The sequence below is a fragment of the Perissodus microlepis genome, chromosome 11 (genome assembly GCF_051167445.1).
Source record: "Perissodus microlepis isolate ML-2025 ecotype Zambia chromosome 11, ASM5116744v1, whole genome shotgun sequence".
Taxonomy (NCBI): Eukaryota; Metazoa; Chordata; class Actinopteri; order Cichliformes; family Cichlidae; genus Perissodus; species Perissodus microlepis.
Genome location: NC_140471.1, coordinates 34450291 through 34471579, shown reverse-complemented (window position 1 = coordinate 34471579; position 21289 = coordinate 34450291). Strand labels below are relative to the sequence as shown.

General features: G+C 39.5%; 2 protein-coding genes across 4 annotated transcripts; both read right to left on the bottom strand.

The window, feature by feature from the left end:
- Window positions 1-8305: 8305 nt before the first annotated feature.
- rpz4 (rapunzel 4) lies at window positions 8306-19788 on the bottom strand. Of its 3 annotated transcripts, none has more exons than XM_084944366.1 (3): window positions 19643-19788; window positions 11608-11672; window positions 8306-11488 (listed from the first exon to the last, which is right to left on the bottom strand). In XM_084944366.1, the coding sequence occupies exon 3, from the start codon at window positions 11464-11466 to the stop codon at window positions 10291-10293; it is 1176 nt and encodes a 391-aa protein (XP_084800492.1). In that variant the 5' UTR covers window positions 11467-11488; window positions 11608-11672; window positions 19643-19788; the 3' UTR covers window positions 8306-10290. The 3 variants fall into 3 exon arrangements, with proteins under 3 accessions (XP_084800492.1, XP_084800490.1, XP_084800491.1); XM_084944364.1 differs by lacking the exon at window positions 19643-19788 and adding an exon at window positions 16927-17164; XM_084944365.1 differs by lacking the exon at window positions 19643-19788 and adding an exon at window positions 15462-16935.
- rpz5 (rapunzel 5) lies at window positions 17121-18121 on the bottom strand. Its single transcript, XM_084942656.1, has 2 exons — window positions 17233-18121; window positions 17121-17143 (listed from the first exon to the last, which is right to left on the bottom strand). The coding sequence occupies exons 1-2, from the start codon at window positions 18119-18121 to the stop codon at window positions 17121-17123; spliced, it is 912 nt and encodes a 303-aa protein (XP_084798782.1).
- Window positions 19789-21289: the final 1501 nt, after the last annotated feature.

Sequence of the window (21289 nt, the reverse complement as noted above, 5' to 3'; positions counted from 1 at the left end):
AGTCCATACTCCTCTTTGACTCCCAACACACTCTGAAAGACAAACTTGGGGTAATCAGGACCCTACAAGAACGGGCAGAACATGTTCCCTGTAAGCTTGAAGGGAAAAAGAGGAAACGCACATATTTACACATTTCTTCGTGATGTCATGACACTGATGGCCACTAGGTGGAGTCCTAATTTCACAAAGTATACCCGCATATCACATGCAGAACTGTGAGTTGCTGTGCTCATAGTTTCATTATTTTGAGAAGATAACCATAATTTTTTTTATTTGATTTTTTTAATTAATTAATCTTTTAAAAGATACTCTGTCAGATGTTCCGCCTTTAAACTAAGCATAAGCACAAAATGTTAGAAGAGTATTAAAAAAACACACACATGAAAAATAATAAAGAAAAACTATTGATGAAGATCTCTGAGTAATAATGTTATAGTTATTATTAAACTAAGAATGAGAGAATGGTTTATGGAGTTGTTTTGTATGTATCCAGTTTTGTATTTCCAAGCCAATTTGAACTGATTTACACAATTTAAGCCCATGACTCAATCATGTATTTATTCTATCTAAAGCAAAACTAACAGAAAATTTCCAAATCTTAGCTAACCATGTGACCCAGTGTGAAATGTCACACGTAACTTTGAACTCTGATTCACCAACCATCATCACACAGTTTCTTTATTTAAATCTGCTTAAAATTACATGATGACTTTGACTAACAAGTCATTCCACTTTTAATAATTAAAAATAATCCAGTTTTAAAATAGAAACACTCAACTGCCTGCAAAAAAAATGGATTCTGTGGAAATAATTAATGTGTCTACAAAACACTGATCAGGACATTCAGATTAATTTCCACTGAAATCACAGCAGGTGCTGCAGAGATGCTTGTTGGTTCATGTTGAATGCCTGTTACACAATCTGGTTACAAACAGAGAGGCTTAAGGTAGAACCACAGGTATGTCTGTGTTTTCATGTAACTTCAGCCCTGAATGATGAGGTGTAAGAAGTCTCTGTAAGTGGTATTTAAAGAATGAATGCAGGATTGGAGGTTGGAATCACTCACAAATACTGCACTATTCAACAATGCTGCTCAGTTTATGATCTTTCTGTGAAAATCAACAACCCAATGATCTATGAGAGGCACTTAAAAAATCCTTCAAATCTTAAAAATATAATCTTAATAATAAAAATTATAAATACAACAAAAATGAATCAGTCTATGACAACAATTGATGATGTCATAAAAAATGAGAAACCACAAATCCTACATTTATTTTAGTCAGAGTATACAGTGGGCAGTTGTTTTGTTTGATGCGTCATGGCAACCGAGTGTGTATTTTGGAAATGCTGGAGAAATAAATTTAGTTGTTAGTGCAAATGTCTTTATAAATTATAAAATAGGAAATTTTCATTTAAATTTTTACAGTTAGAAACAATTAGACACAATTTATCTTTTAGATAAGAGCATAAGAGCATGCTTTGTTCAGGTATTCTAATTGTCAGTTATGATACCAGCTTATTCTTGTATGAAAAGCTATTCTGAAACTGTTTCTTAAAATCTATTTAATCAGCCAGGAGTTATTTGTGTATTTTTTATAGTTAACACTAAAAAAGACATTTAAAAAATTGGAGAAAAGTCTGAAGCCTGGGGCAATGCTTTAAAAAAACAAAAAAACAATACCACCTCTAACACTCAATAGTAAAGAATTTTCTTTGACAGCCAGTCAGCAGTGCCACATGTGCATGCTGGTTCTTGCCTAGACATTGGTATGTAAGGAGAAAGGACATTACAGTAGGTGAAGGGGACAAGGAGATGTGGAGGCAAAGTCTTTGAGTAGTAGTCAAGTGATCTGCGTTTCTTTACCCACAAAACAGAACCATAGTATCTTATCAGTTTGGAAATAATCAAAACCTTTAAATCTTAATGTTCTGAGTTGTGGCCACTGGCCACATGGTGACAGCACAGCAAACTGAACACACCCTGGACATACTACCTAAAACTCCCAAACAAGACTGAAATGTCCAAATATTGAAGTTATATTCCACTAACTGTGTGCTCCATTGTTAATATTTAAAATAAGTCATACACTGTGTGATTCTTTTAATGGATCAGCTGTATGACATGTTGCCATTAGACGGTCCTAAAGGAGTATTTAGCAGTTAATAAAAATGACAATTCATTCAAGAGCTGGTGGAGACAAAAAACAGAGCTAAAAGTTAATAATGCTAGTTCCTGTATTTATAAAGATAATTTTTAATGTTGGTTGCTCGTCTAACAAATCTAAATGCAAAGCTGTAAGCCACTTCTAAGCCACTTATACGCTCAAAGCAACTGCAATACGATGGCTGAATAACTTTCAAGTATTTTAAACAGTCACGGTTTCATACTGTAATAACTCTAAATGTAACTAAAAAATAAATTTGAGCCATGAATCTGAAATGTAAGCCATGTTTTGGGTAAAATGTAAGGCTATATAAACTTTACACAGCCTGACATTAACAGCAGATATTTTCTCCCACGGAAAAAGATGATTAAACACAACCTTGTTAATGCTAGTAAGTAGGCTCTTCTGAAGTAAAATAAGCTGTAAAACTAATCAGCATTAACCCAGCTACTGCCAGACTATTTAATAGAAACTGAGTAAGAAAAGTAAAATTGGACGTTGGAGACAGCAGCTGACCCACAAAGATTTCCCTTAAAGGAGATGAGACTCCATGGACTCAGACATCAACTACATGAAGGAACAGCCTAACTTCATTGCATTTTCTTTGAAGTTTCTCCCACTTGGTTTAAAGTTGACACACTGCTTCAGGGTCTCATGACACAAATACAACATATTTATGTCTGAATCTTCAACTGAGCTGCAATCAGGACCCTGAAGCAGAGGATACATGTCAGATCTTAGCCCCTCCCACTCACCATCTGAGCTGCACCACCTGACTAAAATATGTGACCTTTTTTTCTTTTATTAAAACCAAAATGTCCTCTTTTTCTATTGAGACTGAATTAAGTCAGAGTCGTGGGTTATGCCGAGGTGATGGTAGCAGCACAATGTATTCCTGCAAGTCGGGCGAATCTTTTCGTGGCCACGTGATGTTTTTCTGCGTTCCTGAGATCACCTGATGGTTCAGCCTCAATGCAGGGCTGTGTGGCCAAATCATATTCATGGAAGAGTAATTCTGGTCTGATTAAAAGCATCACTTTGCCTATTCAACTGTTTTGGGTCAGTAGCCCCTTTAACCTACCTGGGCGTAGACACAAACTTGCCTCAAGAAGTGAAAAAACAGAAGTGTAAGGCCAAAAAGCTCCTTGTGATTCTGAAAATATTTATTTCTAACAGTTTTCCACTGTGAGCTTCGATCATAATTTTGTAGCAAAAGTTTAGATTAATATGGGTTTCATAAAAAATCATCACTGCCTCAGAAAGTAATTAGCATAACTATGTCTTTTTCGTTTCTTATATTGGATGTCTTTACTTATTATATCTTTGTGCAATGAGCCGATAAATCTGGTCCTTTTGTTACTAAATGCTTCAGCATACGTGCTAGCTATGCTGTTTAGTTTAGTGATAAGGAGATGTGAGGTGAGAAGGGAGGTCTTGAACATACAAAATTAGTCAACTATACTCAAATGGTGCACTTTTGAAATGTGGTGAAACTGGGGAATTGCACTGTTGATGTGCTGCCAACCAATCTGCAACAACTGTGTGATGCTATCATGTCGATATGGACCAAAATCTTTGAGGAATGTTTCCAACGCTTTGTTGAATCTCTGCCACGAAGAATTAAAGCAGTTCTGAAAGCAAAAACTAGGTCCAAGGTTAACTTTATAAAGTGGCTGGTAAGCATATATAAATCTTCATATGTGCCTTTTTTTAAGGAGTACCTATAGCAATGAACCTAAAGAATTATGGCAATTCATTTTCTTTCAGCTCAGTTGTGCTAGTTCAACAGCGTAAGCATTTCTCAGTTTGCATTTTGCTGTTTTAGCTTGATTGTGGGCCCCTGGCAGCCAGCCAGGTGCTTAACAGCAGAAGAAGAAGACAGCCACAGTTAGCAAGGAGTAAATGAGCATATCTGTAAGGTCCAGACATTTCAGTCAGTAGTTAGTAGTAGTTAGTACAGAGCAAAGAGTGAAGCTTGCATTCACTGGATGAGAATCATAATGATGATTTTCTTGTGTTTCTGTCGGATTTACTAAACGGTTTTTAAATCAGCCCCATTTACCAATGGTTGTCATATTTCATATATCTCCTTCAGTGCAGTCTGTTAGTTATTTGCTAACAAGTTTTCGAGGTCAACGTAAAATGAGATATGTTATTGTTGTGAGGCCAACCCTTCAGTACATGTTGATCATTTTCAGGCTCATTTTCTCAAAGCTTTACTGTCTAAGTTGCTGATGAAGCAGACTGTGAGGTCTCAGCTCACTGATGTAACAGAGTCAATTGCCAGTGGAAATTTGGAAAGCACTTAAGAGAGATTTGGTTTGCTAAGAAGCAGAGGGAAAGTTTAAGCTCCTTCTGTCTCAGTCTTGTTCCATTGGCAAACGGGTATCCAGACAACAGGCCCCGTCTGCTACTTATGTCAGATTTGGTAAATAGAGCCAAACAAAAGAAAATCTGAGCCCTCCAAATTTATTATGAAGTTCCTGCTGCAATTATAGTTTTCTTTCTGCTTTCTTATTTTCTCCCATGACCATTTTTTAAATTATATTATAAGCTTTAAATCCAAGTTACAGGCAGTGTTGTGTATAATTTTGCTGCATCAGTTTCTTTGTTTGAGTTTTCTTTAAACTTCTCTTTGTATCCTTTTGTCTTCTCTCCGTTCATTTTACTATCAAAGTCTGTTGAAGCTTGCTCGTATTAAATTCATGACCTTGAACGTAAACATGATTAAGAGTAGATGCATATACAGACAGGACTGAGACACCAGACCACATGTTCCCAACCTAGACTAAGCAAACTAATTTACAAGCTCTTGTCAAAGGTTTCATCTTTCTATGAGCTTTAATCATTTTGAGCAAAGATCAGTAAAACCTTCTCAGAGTTGGTCTGTTTAAGATCTCAGTCATCCAGGTAACAGTAGTCTTCGTTTGGTTTTTGGTCGTTTGGAGTCCACATCTCCGAGGATCTCACCTGGACGACCAACTGCTCCAAGCTGGTCAAGAAGGCTCACCAGCGCCTCTTCTTCTTGAGGACTCTGAGGAAGAACCACCTGTCCTCAGACATCCTGGTGAACTTCTATCGTTGCACCATCGAGAGCATCCTGACCAACTGTATAACAGTCTGGCACGAGAACTGCTCTGCCTCGGACCGGAAGGCGTTGCAGAGGGTTGTGAAAACTGCCCAGCGCATCGCCGGAGCACCACTTCCTGCCATAAAAGACATCTACAGGAAGCGGTGTCTGAAAAGGGCTGGGAAAATCATCAGAGACCCCAATCACCCATCACATGGACTCTTCACCCTCCTGCCCTCTGGGAGGCGCTACAGGAGCCTCCGGACTAAGACCACCAGGTACCGGAACAGCTTCTTCCCCACAGCTGTCAGACTCCTGAACTCTGCCTCCTGACATCTGACCCACGTTAACACATGGACTGGACATACACACACCCACAATGGACAACTGTACCCTCAAACACACAATAATAACATGGACTGAACCACCACTCACAACCACTAGCACTTTATATAGATACTGTAGAAATTATCCACATACCTAATTTATCTTAACTGCACTACTGTATAGCTCTGTAAATATCATTCTGTACATACGATAATTTTTAACCCTACAACTGTTTACAACTTGCATAGTTCCCATTTCTGTATAGCTGTATATCTCAGATTTCTGTAAAGTTATTTATTTCATATTCTGTATAGTTTTTCATATTTATATCCTGTTCATATCCTGTACATAGCTTGTACTCACTACAGCCTGTACATACCTATAGTTATAGAATATTCACAACATACTTCATACCGTGTACATTATAACATACCATAATAGACCCATTTCTGTAATATACTTACATATCTATATTATTGCTAATATATATTGTAATATATCTATATCACTAAAGCACTTCTGGATGGATGCAAACTGCATTTCGTTGCCCTGTACCTGTGCATGTGCAATGACAATAAAGTTGAATTCTATTCTATTCTATTCTATTCTATTTGTAGATGTTTTGCCTTCATCCAAGCTGCTTCTTCAGTTTTAAAACAGCTGGTGGAGAGTCCCAGATTGCACCCCTAATGAGAGCTGTCCTCTTCAGAGGTGTTCCCCTGTAAGGTAGTTGTTTTTCTATTGTAAAGTTCAACAGTTTAACACAGGAGTCTGTGGGGGACTGACTCAGTTTTGGAGCCAACCTCAAGTGGACACTGGAGGAACTGCAGGTTTTTGGACTTGTGTGGGGGCTTCATTTTTTAGCAGTTGGTAATGGTTCTTCATCTCTGTTTTCTTGGATCATTTTGTTTTGAAATCACTCACCTTCACATTAGTTTTACTTCTAGTTTTTGTTTAGTTCTCCATGGCTTCCTGCTTTGCTAAGCAAAAATCATTGAGACTTCCAGATTACTGATTAAAGATTTGAATGTTGGACTTCACTCTGTCTTTGGTCTCCTCCTCCTCCTCCTTCATCTATAAATTATTAAAATGTTTCTGACAGCCCTCAATTAAACCATTAAAATAAGCGTCATTGGAATATATTGTGACACTCCTTATGTTTCCATTTACTCATTTTATTTATTTATTTTTAAAACTCTATAAATATCTTGTTGACACACTGGAATTTTGTTGCACTTGTTCATTTCTGCTGGGGCACTTGACCCACAGTGCAATGCGTTGCAGGACTGCTGGGACATGAGTGTTTATATGCCGAAGATAGAAAAGCCACAACCACATAATTACAGAGCACTTTGGGTGTCTCCAAACTAGAAAACCATAATATCCTTCCTTTTTTTCTAAGCTGTAAAATAGCCACAGAACAGCTGACAGTTAAATATCTTACTCAGTCTCAATGGGGCAGAATTTTATGTAATATTACCTCTTTTCCTCTTTCTAGATAATTGAAGGTCTCTCTCTGCTGCTTACCTGAGATCTTGACTGGTGTGGAGGTAGCACGGTGGCACGGTAGTTACGTCAGCAGATGGCCAGCTGGTGTATTCTCCCGTGTCTCTCCAGGCACTCCTGCTTCCTCCCACAGTCCAAAGACATGTAGTTAGTTGGGTTAGGTTGATTCTCAATTCCGTCTGTCTGAATGGTTGTCTATGTTAGCCCTGCAACAGACTTGCAACCTGTGCACAATGTCTCCTGTTTTTTGTAGCTGGAATAGGCTCTAGCTCCCTGTGTGGAAGAAAATGAACGGATGGACTGGCTGGTGTGATGAAATTATTTCATACCAAGATACAGAATGCAGTGGTCAAGATCACTGGGTGGTCCTAATAACGCAATTACTTATCACATTTAATAGGGCTTCATCTCTGCATTAAATTTAGTAGAGCTGGAGCTTCAGAGCAGATTCTCTAAGATCAAAATTTATGGACTTTTTGATAAGATTGATAAATATTCTCTAATTTACATTTGTGATTAGAACGAGGTAAAACTGTAACTTTTATCAGGGTGTTTCAGCTTCACATTTCATTCTGTGGACCAGTCAAATGTTGATTTCACATCTTCATATTTACTAGTGACTGAATTTGAGGATGTCTTTATCAAGTTGATTTTTTTTAAAGTACAAAACAAATAGCTCAGTGCTCAAGTTTTTGTTTTGTTTTTTTTTACAACAAATGCAGTACGAATGACCGCTGAAGTACCAGTGTCAGCTGGAGCCACTCTGCTGCTGATGCTGACTTTTTAATTGAGATTTTGAGTGAGATTTCACCCTAAGCAAAGTATTCAATAAAAATATAGAAAGTTTGAGTAACAGACACATATTTTGATGAATAAATGTCTTGACAACATTGGAGTCAATAAATAATGTTGTTTGTTTTAGTAGTAAATCAGGTCTTGAATTATTTTGTAGAACTTAACACTAATTAGCCAAAACGATCCCAGATTACAACATTTGCCAGTTGGAAACAGTTTGGATCTTATAACGAACATGCAAACTGCAACTGCAAGAAATTAATGATGATAAACAAAGAAAAGATGCATGATTATGTTTACTTGGAAGATTTATTACATTCAGTGCTTTTTGTGCATAAATTTTGATCTGAGACACTAATTTCCCCAAAACACTGTATGGAAATAATATGACACAGATGTGCAACATAAGAATTTTCTGTCAATAATTTTTACATTCAAATCGGTGTTGCATACAATTTTATTGATAATTAGTAGAATTTATTCGACTTATATAATAACATAAAATAATAAAGAAACAGAAGGAACACAGATTGGTTATAGTGGTGTGGAAAACTATGAGCAGCTGCTACTGTCCTTATAAAGTAGAGTCCATATAGTGGTCTGATTATACAATTTATGTATTAAAATCTAAATAAAAATCTATTAATTTCATATCCCAAACCCAAGATTGATCCCACAAAAAAAACCCAAAACTGTTTATACCCTCAAAAAAGTGAAGGTCGGGTTTTGAGTACGTTCAAACTTCCAGTTTATGTTGCACAAGCTCACAGGCAAAATTGTGACACAAGAATATTTTAGTCACCTGTCTGTAAACAAAACAGCACCTCAGCATGTCAGTAACAGGGTGTGTGAATAAAAACTGAGCCCTTTTCTTTTGTGAGCTCTTGTGCTGTGTGCTGTACAGCTTCAAGTGAAGACATTTCTTATTATTTCACCAACTGAGAACAAGAATAGTTTCCATTTCAGTCTCTCTGCCTGGAATCATTTTCTCTCAAAGGCTTTGGTGTAGATGTCCTCAACAGGGCAATGTCAGCACTTATCAGCACCAGCACAATCTCTCTGTGACAGATGAACCGTAACAACAAAGTCCGCAGCATGTCCTGCTGCAAAGAAACAACCACGTCCTCCCAAATTTCATAACAGTGGAAAATATTAGCTGATTAGCTCCTGGCAAAGTTTCTGTGAAAATTTTCAAACCCACAACTTTCATAAAAAATGATACAATTTACACTAATGCAAAGTAAGACAAGAGGTGAGCACTTGTATCTGTCTTGAGAAAGAAACAAAGCACAGCTGTGTTTGGTCAACGCTGGAAAAAGTCTTACTACTCTGCAGCCACCTTAGCAACGCCTTCAGACACATTTGGGCTATTTTGAAACCTTCTTTCTTTCTGAACAGGATGAGAGCCTCAGGATTCATTTCTGTGGTCAAGGGAAAGCGAGAAAATGCTTCCTGAGTTTGGAGATTTTGTCCCAAAATAATGTTTAAAAAACTTTTAAGCTTTTTTAGGTGACACATATACCACACTTATTATCGTTATGCTTGGAGTTAGCAGGAAAAAAAGGAAAATGGCACACTTACCTATTACTACTAGATAACAAATAAATATGCCTCCCACAACACAATTTAAGCACAATCATGAACCTGAACTGTGGAACATCACGCTCCGCTACATTTCAGCCGTTGATCGGTTCGTTAGTGGATCAACCACCATGTTTGCTGTTTCATTTCTCTGTATTTTTGTTTTCACAATTCTTTGTGCCTTTTCTCCAGTCTAGTTTATGTGAACTTCTTGTGGATGAATGTCAGAAAAAAGAACATTTCAGCATAAAAAAATGATTGTGGAAGTGCAGTTTGGGAAGGCATATACTGTATAATATCAGACACTGGTACTACAAGAATCCTGAATACAAATCTATGAAAGTCTATGAAATTCCTTAATGGCAAAGACTGCAGATGTTTTGACCCTAATCAACACCTGGGAAACATATTAGCCATATTCATGACCACTGTAACTGTTTAAACATGTCTACTCCTTGTATATATGCAAAATGTCTGTTCCGTGTGCTGGTGAGATGAACAGAGACTGATTGTGTCGTCACTCCAGACTGAGCAATTAAATGAGTTGTGACATTATCAAACTTTTCATTAGTAGAAGCATAACTGCTGAGAACAAATCATTTTAACCGTTCTTTTGAAAGAAAGGTCTTTTTATCTTCTAATGACCACTGAAGTAAATATTCTGGCTTTGTACCCATTCATTTAGATAAGGGCTTCAAAATAACTGCCCAGAGGAGCAACCAAGATGAGAATAATGTTAAACAAAGGTGCACCAATTATCTGTGCAGAAATGATGATGTGGTACACAAACAAACACAAACACTGAATGAGTGACTTTTGGAGTTTTGTTCAGTGTCTAAAACATCAAGCTGAGTGAACACAGACGTAGAAGTTTTTGTGCTCCTCCCAGTAGTGAAGTTCATCTTCGAAGCTCCACGAGCAGGCCAGGTCTTTGGTGGATTTGATTGTGTGAACCACACAGTCGCCGGGTAACTTCTCGAACAGGAACTCAGCGACCCCAACCACTGTGAGTTTCTTCTGAGACTGGATCAGCTGTTGGATGTGGCTCTTGTCCACAGGCTCAGGCGAGGAGCTGTAGGACACCCACACGTTCAGTTTCTCATCCGATGAAGGCACTTGGAAGCGGTTCTTTCCCGTTGCGCATTGGAAATCCCTCTTGTTGACAAACAGGCCTGAAGGAGATTTAAATATACGCACAGACCAGCCCACCCAGTCATACTTCTTCTTTAGCTTCTCTACCATAGCATCAGCTAGCTGTTGGTTGGTTAAATCTTGCTGATCTCTCACCAGTCGTCGGGAGTCTTCTTCAGCTTGTTTAGGGAAGCTGACGATGCAGTCTTCAATGACAGCGTTCATTTTACCCTGGACAGCCTTCATCTTCTCACCCCACTCTTTCAGAAGATCGTCCTCCTCATCATATCCTTTCAGAGCAGCGTGGCCCAGCAGTGCAATGAGCGCAATGCAGAAGAGTTTCTTCAGACGGGCGCAAAAGTCTTCCATCACCCGGCGATTTTTCTCCTCATAGTTAAGGATGATCTCAAGCAAAGGTTCCCCAGAGAAACTTTCTCCCATCACAACGTTGTATAGGGTGTTAATATTTTTGTCGCCTCCGGTCTTGGCGAAATGCTCCAGGAAGAGCTTCTTCTTCACTTCCCGGAACTTAGGTTTGGCGTTGAGGATGTCCATGTACTTCCTGAACTGATTAGTAATGTTTTCCTCAACGGGGAAGTACGTAGAATCCACTCCGCTCTTCTTGATCTCCTCGTTGATCCGCTGAAGCTCCTCAGACACTACATCCAGCCGATCTCTGACCTTCTGAAACTGCTCCTTCATGAATGCGGCCTCTTTGCTCTCCACGTTGTCCAGAGCCAGCTTGACAATCGGGGCTGCGATGGAGAAGACAGGGAAGAGGTCACCGGCGATGCTGGCCACCACTTCAGCTCCTTGCTCAAACACTTCCATCACTGTCTCCACCATGTCCTTTTTCTCAGACACAAGCTTCTGTAGTGGATTTGCCATCTTTGCTGACGTCTGTCTCAGACTGAAGAAAAACAATCACATTCTTAGAAACAGTCAGAACTGATCCTCTTGTAATATTAACAACAGTCAACGTAAAACAGAGATTGAGGGGTCGGTTTTTGGTCTTCTAACTCTACTTACAGCTCTGTTCCAGTGTTGTTGGACTGTAGACTGTAGGCCTTGTGCTTCTTACTACGCAGCAAACACTGATAAGGAAAGAGAGAAACAGCCAAGTGAGCTTCAGTGCTGGCTGCTGGTCACACCCAATGAGCAATGACTCAACAATGCCAAGAGAGTTCAGTAATGGCGGAGGACTGGTATGGGCTGAACTGCTGCAGGTTATTCATATGTTAACCGCTGGGAGGTAAATTGTATCTGCTCAACATTTACATTTACATTCAACTTAAACAGCTATTCCTCAACAGAGTGACTATTATGCAAAGACAACATGGAGGAGCACTGACTGGTTTCAAGCCACGCCAAGCCAAGCCTAACCGAGAAACACAGAGCTCACATGCTTACCATGGCAAACTTGCAGAGAATAAAAGCATGTGGAACTAAATTATGTACTTGGACTGTTAAATGCAACTATCTCCTCTTTAAGTCACACTGTTCAATGGGCTGTTTTCCAAGTTAAAAGTAAAATTAAATGGCTAAGAAAGAGTTTGAAATCCATTATTTTGTTGCCTTTTTTGCAAAGGGTTAAATTATAAAATAGATTCAACATTATAATGAAGCTGTAGCCAGCAACTTAGCTTAACATAAAGACTGAAAACATGTCTGGAAAAACTGAAAATTCAAGGCCAAAATTATCAGGAAGTCTCTAAAAGTGTAACACGTGAAGTCAGGACAGTTCATGAGCTTCTGGCAACAGATCAGTTCCCATAAAAGCTGAACAAAAGGAAGACGGTGTGATATGTCTGAAAGCTTCGCTTTGAGTAGTGAAAGTCTGTCATTTCCAAAGCATTAAAAATGGCCATAGCACCAAAGCTGCTAACCGACACACATAAGGTGTGTGTGCTCGATGCTCTGGGTTTATAGAAGTGAAACAGGTCATGACAGACATATGAAGAATCTCTAAGTCTCATATATTGGATGGGCTTCACTTTTCTACATGCAGGACTAACGTTGTCGAAGCAGTGAACTTTTCCTAAATCTAATCAAGCAAGCAAGAAGTAAAAGTAAAATCAAGGGTTAAATTCAAGATGGCAATAACCCTTCCACAAATTAAAGCATGCTGGGCATTTATTGATATGCAGGGGGAAAAAGTTTTCCCTTCATTTCAGCCTAAAAGCCGGATCCCTGTTGAACTTGGAAAGTCTTAGTCTGAACAACATTTCCAAATTCCAGGACTCACAGCATGAGCAACACTAACTGGGCATGTTCAGACATGTCCTTGGTGCAAATCTGGAAATGTGCAATTTTGGAAGAAACTTTCATTTGTGTGGAAAAAAAACAGTCCACTGTGACTGTTTATTTTGCAGCTCTCGGTAAAGAATCTGCCATCACACTCTTCAGTTCAGCTTTCTGGTCTTGTTCACATGGTGTGTTTCATTTGGAGCTGAGTGAGAAGCAGCAGTGCTGTTTCTCCTCAGTCGATATCAGAGCAGCAGGCGTGGGAAGTGATTAAGCGTAAAGAGGTTAAACTTGCTGGGCGAAGGTGCGTTTTCCAGTGAAACTCAGCAAGTTACCACGGCAACAAGACAATGGAAAATAATCTGTCAGCTTATTTATCTATCTGCTGAGGTCAAGTCTGTCCCAGGGGGGGTTATGTGGCTAAACTGCAGTAGATAGCACCCATTTCTCAGGCTGATGCATCTCACACCTCTGCAGCTATCAGACACCAGCATGAATGATGTCTATATAGATATGTCTATCCTCTCGCAATAAAACAACGTTATAACCAGCACAATGGGTGGTGGAAATGAAAGAAACTTAAATGTAATCGTCTCTGACTATAACCTAAGTAATATATTAAAAAAGACATATTGCCTTTTTGACAATGTCAGCAAATACTGAACACATTCAATCTTTATTTGAGGGGAAAGCTGTTGCACTGGATTGCATTAGATTTTTACACTTGTACTTAATAAAGTGCCCAGTAAATGACATCTTGTTTGATTAATTTATACAAAAACTTAAGCGCAAAAGAATTTGGGGTTTAGCTATGTTTTATTGGCTACATTTTGGCCTGGAGTCAAAGTCATTGGTCCCGGCCAAGAATTCTTTGGGAAAGGGCCAGACATGTTGTTTACCAGTCTTTATGACAAACTAAGCTAATCAGTTGCTTCATATTCATGGAGAAATATGATTAATTTCATCTAACTCTCCACAAGAACTCTATCCTCAAAGTGCCACACCTGTGAATAAACAAACACAAAGCTCTTCAACAAAAAAAGTGATATAAAGGATATTATGTGTTCAGCAACCCAGACAGCAAAGAGGAAACGTGAAGGCTGTTCACTTGGCTGTTTCTCAAATATAACATATGTAGGATGTTATATTTGTGCAGTTTTGTTCTAAAAATTAAGAAAAACAGCAAAGTAGGAAATTCCAGCAGGAGGTTAGAGCATTTCCAGTTACTGCATCTCATTTGATTTAAGCATAAAAAATGTTTCCACTGATGGTATCTCTCGGTTTCGCTACTTCTCGGGGTCTCGTGGGTTTTGTAACTGCAGTCTGAGTGCATGAAACACCTCCACGCAGATGCTTCAAACATAAAAGTGCTTAAAGAAATCACATTTTCATAGACAAAGGGCTGCTGCGGCTCACATAACAGAGATGCACACCGCAGTCTGTGTACTGCCATTTAGATGCTGTTTTAGTCATTCTTCTGCTGCTCCTATTTGACCAGTATATTTTCTAACTCCATAGCTTTTCAGATCAAGCTTTTACACTAAAAATCTAAAGAAAATGCAAAATGATTTCTGTGATTTTTGGGGTCTTTAGTTACATTTCAGGTATCTTTAAGTTGTTCACAGTTATACAAACATGAATTTGCCTTTTTAAGTACTCAAAGACCAAAGAGGAGGGTAAATACAGTATATTCTACAAATCAGCAAACATTATAAAAGTGTCTTTATCTTTTTTGTATTACATTAATATTATGATGACCTTTCAGTTGTGTGTGACCCACTGGAGAGGCGTAAGCTTTAGCTCTGTCAGCTCAGGACTGCACTGACCAATAATATGCTGCTTATGCGTTGATACGGCCTCAAAGAGCAATATAATAAAAATATCAGCCAGGGTGGCGGTTTTCTTCTCATCTATTATTACTGTGCAGAATTTAAACACTGTGATATGCCAATGGCAAATTTATATGAGGATCTGTGCAGTGGCAAGAAACGCACAACGCGCATGCGCTATCTGCACTGACTTTAGTGCCAGCTTCATCTGGACAGTAGAACAAACCCTCTATCTGACAGCTGACCACTCAGTCTGACCACTGAGCAGGGAAAAAACTTAACGCTCTGTTAAATGCGCTCTCTTAATGGATGAAGTATCGATCAGTCCGCGCGCGAGGGTTGTAATTGTATCGTTTTACATCTGATGGGCAGAGAAACAAACAAACACAGCAGCTTCACACCACAGATTAGGTTTGCGTTACAGCGCAGCCGCGTCAGTGGATTAAAAAAAACAAGCACTTCCTGGAAAAAGTAAAGCGGTGGCACCAGATCTGGCAACCAACGCCCATAAAAGTTTTGCCTGAACTGCATTAAATTTTGCAGATTCGTCTAATCACCCACTCCGATTTATTAAAACAACCCGCGTTAACAAAATATACGAGGACTTTTACCAGCAGTGAACAAAAAGCGGGTTTAAAAAAAAAACAGCTCGATTATGTAACGAGAGTGGCATGAAGTCGATCAAGCTGAATCGATCCTCCACTCATCAGCACTAACACTACCGCCACAGGACCCTTATAATGTCTCTGCTCACACGCAGTTAAAATGTGCCTGTCCACTATGAAACATTTTCAAGAGAAACGGACTCACCTCATAAAGTTTGCGGAAGAACTCTAACTTCCAGACTGTTTGCCTTCCTATTGGTCATGTGGCTCTCATGTTACAGAGAGCAGACACACCCAGTCAAACCCAGAAGAAGTACAAGAAAAAAGAAAAAATCCTGGGTGGTGGAGGGAAAATCAGTTGTGAGCATAATAGACTGTTGTTGATATTGTATACAGATCGGCCTCCACCCATCTAATAAACAAAGGCATGTTATTACAGCATTATAACCGTTAAAGAGATAATCTGACTGAGTTCGTTTGAACGCAACACGAGCCTTTAAATAAGAGAGTAACGACGATAACAAAGGATGACAAAATATCCGTAATTTTAGTTTATTAAGAATCAAAGTAAAACATTAACTGTATGTGAAAGGTTTCCCACACAGCACCAAACACAGCAAAATATTTGATTTTTTTAAAAATAGGCTTTTATTTGGAGAGTGGGTAATATTAATTACACTGTCTACCACAGTATTAGTCATTTGTGCACTCTGGATCATTCTTTATGACACATGTCCTTTACATTTTGAAAAGCTTTACTGAATACAAAACAAAACAAATTTCCCACCTGTAGGACTAATAAAGGTTATCTTATCTTTTTATAACAGGGCACCTGAATTTTTTTTAAGTGGTTATTTTTTGTTTGTTTGATTGTTTTGTTGAGATTAGACGAGCTCTACTACTCTAATGTGAACTTAAATCATTCTTAAAGCCTTCATGAGTGCTTTGGCTTCCTTCCACAGTACACATAATTGTGACTCTAAGTGGTTCTCAGCATGAATATATCTCTGTCTGATATAGTGGTGATCCATGTTACCTTGGCCCTCACCTGTGACAGCTGAGGTAGGCCCAAGGGACAAGCAGAAGAAAATGAATGGACGGATTTCTCTTTCGATTTTTAATATAGAAATCGAAGGCCAAGCAAGCAAATATGCACATTTCCCCCAAATGTAGAACTATTCTTTTAATTGTTGAACACCTCTTTAATATCTTTTTTTATTCAGAACCAAGTCACTGACTAATAATCCCATCCAAACCCAGTTTTGATAGTCACGAATGTCATCTTCAGAACATCCAAAGCCAGCATTTTTCCAAGGGTAGATTTTCACATATAATTTTAAAATCTCTGAAAGCTCACAAACACATATTGCTCAGTCATCCACCCTTAGCAGGCTAATATTCAGTGGGAACAGATTCACGACCCTAATGCTAAGACAAAGCTGGCATGGACACATCTGGCTCTGAATTTTCTCACCTCAAAGCTACACATATGTATGTATAAGAATATAAATTGTTGCATTAGACAATGGGTCACATAGCAAAACCCAGACAGAGCTGATTACACATCAACAGAGGCAAGATTTAGGAATACATTTCTATATTGAATGGAGATATTTTCAAGTCTCTGATAAAGACATTCATAAATTCATCAATAAGAAGGTACACATTACATTTTTCATTGGCCTACTCAGGATGAATGCACAAGTACGCTCGTTTGTGTTTTCCAAAGTAGTAACAATCCTCTTGGAAGTTGGTGGACTGCACCACTGCCTTGTAATGGCTGACAGCATGGACCAGGCAGTTGGGGAAGCTTTTGTTCAAAGACAGAGCAACTGCCATCATGTTCCCCTTCAACTTCTCCTGCTCAATCTTCTCCTGGATCTGACTCTTGTTAATAGGCTTGGGGTTGACACAGAAAGAGACCACAATCTTGATCTTGTTCTTGGTCAAAAGGTCAAACCAGTTGGCTCCCCCACTTCCATGGTACTTCTTTCCAGCTAGCCAGTTAAAAAAGAAAATGCGCTCCCGGTCATTAAAGGCCCTGATGGACCAGTTCACCCAGTCGTATTTCTTAGCAAGAGCATCCAAGATGGTGTTGGTGAAGTTCTGGTCGGCAGTGCCCGGGTTCTCCTGAACTAGATGCTCTATGTCCACCTTGGCTTGTGTGGCAAAGTTCTCTGTACAGTCATCCACAGCTGCTTTCATTCGCTTTTCCACTTCCTCCATTCGTCCTTGCCACTTCTTCACCATCTCCTCCCCAACTCCTCCTTCCTTGAGGGCAGCATAACCCATGACAGCGATAATGCCAACCACAAAAAGCTTCTTCAGTCGAGCACAGAAGTCCTCCACTGCCCTTCTGCTTCTCTGCTCTGTATTAACTACAGTTTCCAGCATAGGGTCTCCTGAGGTGTTCTCCCCAGTGACAGAATTGTAGAGGGCATCCAAGTTTAAATCCATATCGGTGCTCTCATAATGGCTGATGAATTTCTCCATCTTTTTCTCCTTGAACTTTGGCTTGGCGTTGACAAAGACCTGAAACTTCTCATACTGACTGATCATCTGTGCCTCTCGATCAAAGTTTTGCTTGTTCATCGACGTCCTCTGCAGCTCCAGGGCAAGTTTATCAATCTCATCTTGGATTCCTTCAAGTTTCTGGTTCACCATCTCGAATTGTTGAGTTAAGTAGCGAGCCTCTTTGCTGTCTGGGTTGCTGAGCAGCTCGGCTGAGGCCACGAACACGGCCTCCAAGACGGGGTGTAGCTGGCCCACAGTGGCAGCTAGCACCTCAGAGGCTTGCCCCATGATCTCCACACCTTTCTCTATCTTGTCCCTGTTGTTCACGAGCCAGTCTGCCACACTGTTCATCTTTGAACTATATGTTTCACAGTAACTAATCTAAAAGAATTTCCAAAGGCTTTGCTGGTGCCTGAAAGGAGAAGAAACACGAAACCCTTGTGAAGTTCATTAATTTGAGACTTTTTAGCATTTCAGATAAAATATGGCTCAGCTTTTTCTTTATTTTAACAAATATAAGTAACATGAAGTCTCTCTCTGTCGTTTTCAATCCTTTCTCAGCATGCATGGTGCCCCTGTGTCAGGAATAGGTTCTCTAAGAACATGTTCCTGACAAACAAACTCTACAATAAAAGCAAACAGCAGGTCATGTCAGCACATGTAGGCATCCAGTTTCAGGCCGCGCCCTCAGACCATGAGTTAATGACAGGGACTCGTTTTTAAGTCCTGGTGGCATTGACACAGGTCCAAAAAAAAAAAAAAAAAATTAAGTACACAAACGAGTCATGGATGGTAAAACAGAACAGATGTCAAATATGGTATGTGTACTCATGAATTATGACGTGGACATATGGTGCAACACTGCAGTGCTGGCCTTTTGGGATGTCATTTTTACTTCTCTAACAATAGCCAAGAACCAAAGCAAACACAGATGTTCACAACATGGGTAAAAAAGGGGATTTACTTCGATGATGATTCTATATTTTTCTATGTAAAATACCCAAAAGAGATGAGCTAACTAATTTCTAGTTCCCTGGAGCTCAGAAAAAGGCACACCCAAGACTGAGAGAAGAAAATCCCCACCAGTGCACTTGTTCAGTAATACAACCACATTTCTCTCCTCATTACAGCCTCAGTTTAATTGAATGCACCCAGATGTAATATTTGTGAGGGTTTACTTTTGTGTAAAAAACCACAAAAATACAAGTTTATATGTAACAACAGTTTGTCAGCTCACCAGTGACTGCTGCAGTGATGAGATCAGTGGTGTCATTTTACAGCCTTTCCTATCACTGTGTTAATTAGATTTACTTCATTTGGTAACATACCATCAGATTTTTTGTGCATTGCTATGAGAATCAAATGACAACCAACAAAAATTAACTTTTCAAAATTTTAATTTGGAATTAAATAACGGATTTAGATTCCATTCTAATGAAGGAAAACAAAAACAGGGAGTAAGTATTTACTGAACATCTTGGTAATTGCTTGGTAATAACCTCCCTTGTAAAACTAAAAAGTCTTCTTTGACATCAAACATATTTTGGTGAGAGAAAGACAGGAGAAAAAGGCGAGTCCCACACAGGCACTTGATCAAACTCCGGTTTCTCCTCTAAGTGCGACGGAGACTTAACGGCTCTGTCGCACTTAGGATGTGGTTTTTCAAGTGCCCACATCCTCTGAAAGACTCACTCTACCTGTGGCATTCCAGTTAAAATTTTCATTTAATGTTGAGAGCATGAAATGAAAAATGTAAATGTTTATATGGATATAGGGAATGAGTTTCTCTTTCTTCCTTTCTTTCTTTCTTTAAAATAATAATAAATGATGAAGATTCTGAACAAATAATTAGAAAAGAATGAAAAAACTCACCTTTTTAGTTAAATATCCAATGGGCTGCAGTCCAGTTATCCAGTAGTCCAGCTGTGCCTGTGAGCACCAGCCTCCTTAGGATATATATATAGTCTCTCTCTCTCTCTTTCTCTCTCTCTCTCTCTCCCTCTCTCTCTCTCCCTCTCTCTCTCTCCCCCTCTCTCTCTCTCTCTCTCTCCCTCTCTCTCTCTCTCTGTCTGGGCTCTTGTCACTCCCCCTTTGCAACTCCTCTATCCTGTTCCAGCATTCCATAAAATAACCCACTCAGAGGGATGAGAGACCAGCGCTGACACAGATAACATCCTGTAAACACTCCCCTATGCAGGGACACCAAGCACCCTGGGAACAGATAAAAAAAATAAAAATACTGGTTTGTGTGCGTGAGTATGAATGCAAGAGAAAGAGAGACAGATAGACAAAGGCAGTGTGAAAGAGACTAAAAAGGAGGCCAGTCACAGTAGGGCTCAACTACGTGGCCCACCAGCACAAAACCCCTCTTGTTGTGGCTCGAACAAGGTTGCCATGGCCACTGCACCGGCTCCCCCAACTTATGTGAGACTCTGCATGCTTGAGAACCAAAGTGAGCTCTCTGTTCTCCCAGCCAGTTGGGATCCAGGGCAAGTTAGCTAGACTTCTAGGTGATCTTATAAATGTTGACCTACTTTACTTTAAATCTGATTATTAGCAATAGAAAGTTACAGCTCTGTGGAGTCAAGCTTTACAAATCGGGATGACATTTGCCCTGCAGGGGCAGCACTTTCAGAATCAGTCCGTCACAGCGCAGACTACAGAAAGGCGGTCTGTGTTTCTGACATTCAGAGTTCACTCTGAGCCTTTGTGCTTTCTAAAGCAGTCATCTGTGCCACTTTAGGCACGATAAAGAGGCAGGAGGAAGAGGAGAAACTGCACTGTGTGACAAACTGAAGCTGGTCAGCTGGGCTTCCTTGTTCCTGTGTCGTCCTTCTGTCACATCTCACACTTGAACTAATTGTGACCATCGGAAACCAGAGAGTAGGTTTCGCAGGGACTCAACAGTATGTGGTGTGATGGGTGGTACAGACTGATGCTGGTAAACATTCGCTGCAGATGCCTGAGCGTGACGTTGCTCAGCCGGAAGACCTCGGATGCTGCTTTTTCTTTTCTTTATGCCGGCAAAGAAAATGATCAGCAAACACACACACACATGCACTGTGTCCTGACATTTACTTTCAAGTGAACAAACAACACGGCCTATTAAAGGTAGTCTGGCTCCAGCATCAATAGAAAGTGTTGAATTTGTAGAAAAGTTTGGCCTTTGTTGTTTGTGGTTTCAGGCTTGCCAGGTGGAAACATGGTGAAATATTTGAGATAATGACAGCCAGCTGAGGGGAAAGAGGCCGTTTCATCTCTTTACACTGCATGTTAGGAAAGCTGAATTAGGAGTCTCATTCCTGATTTTGTGTAATGAGAAGTCCTTTGAAAGTTGTGCCTTCCTTTGTTTTTAATGAAAGTACAAACTTGGGCTTATTGCGCTTCATTGCCTGCTGCTGAATAATATTTGAATCAGCAAAACACAAGTAAAAAGCTTGTGTAGATTGTATATTATGCATTAATGGCATGTTAAAGAAAGCTCATAACCATTTTGTCTTACCTTGACTTATCCAATCA

Bases quoted from the DNA above. Each gene is read 5' to 3' on its own strand.
- rpz5 (XM_084942656.1), bottom strand. From the start codon at position 18,121: ATGAACAGTGTGGCAGACTGGCTCGTGAACAACAGGGACAAGATAGAG. The intron at 17,144-17,232 runs GTGGGGGAGCCA...CCTATTAACAAG, and splicing joins TGGAAAGAAGTACCATGGAA to AGTCAGATCCAGGAGAAGAT.
- rpz4 (XM_084944364.1), bottom strand. From the start codon at position 17,046: ATGCTGTCAGCCATTACAAGGCAGTGGTGCAGTCCACCAACTTCCAAG. The intron at 11,673-16,926 runs GTAATGTGTACC...TTTCCTTATCAG, and splicing joins TGAGTAGGCCAATGAAAAAT to TGTTTGCTGCGTAGTAAGAA. The intron at 11,489-11,607 runs GTAAGTAGAGTT...GTTTTTCTTCAG, and splicing joins AACAACACTGGAACAGAGCT to TCTGAGACAGACGTCAGCAA.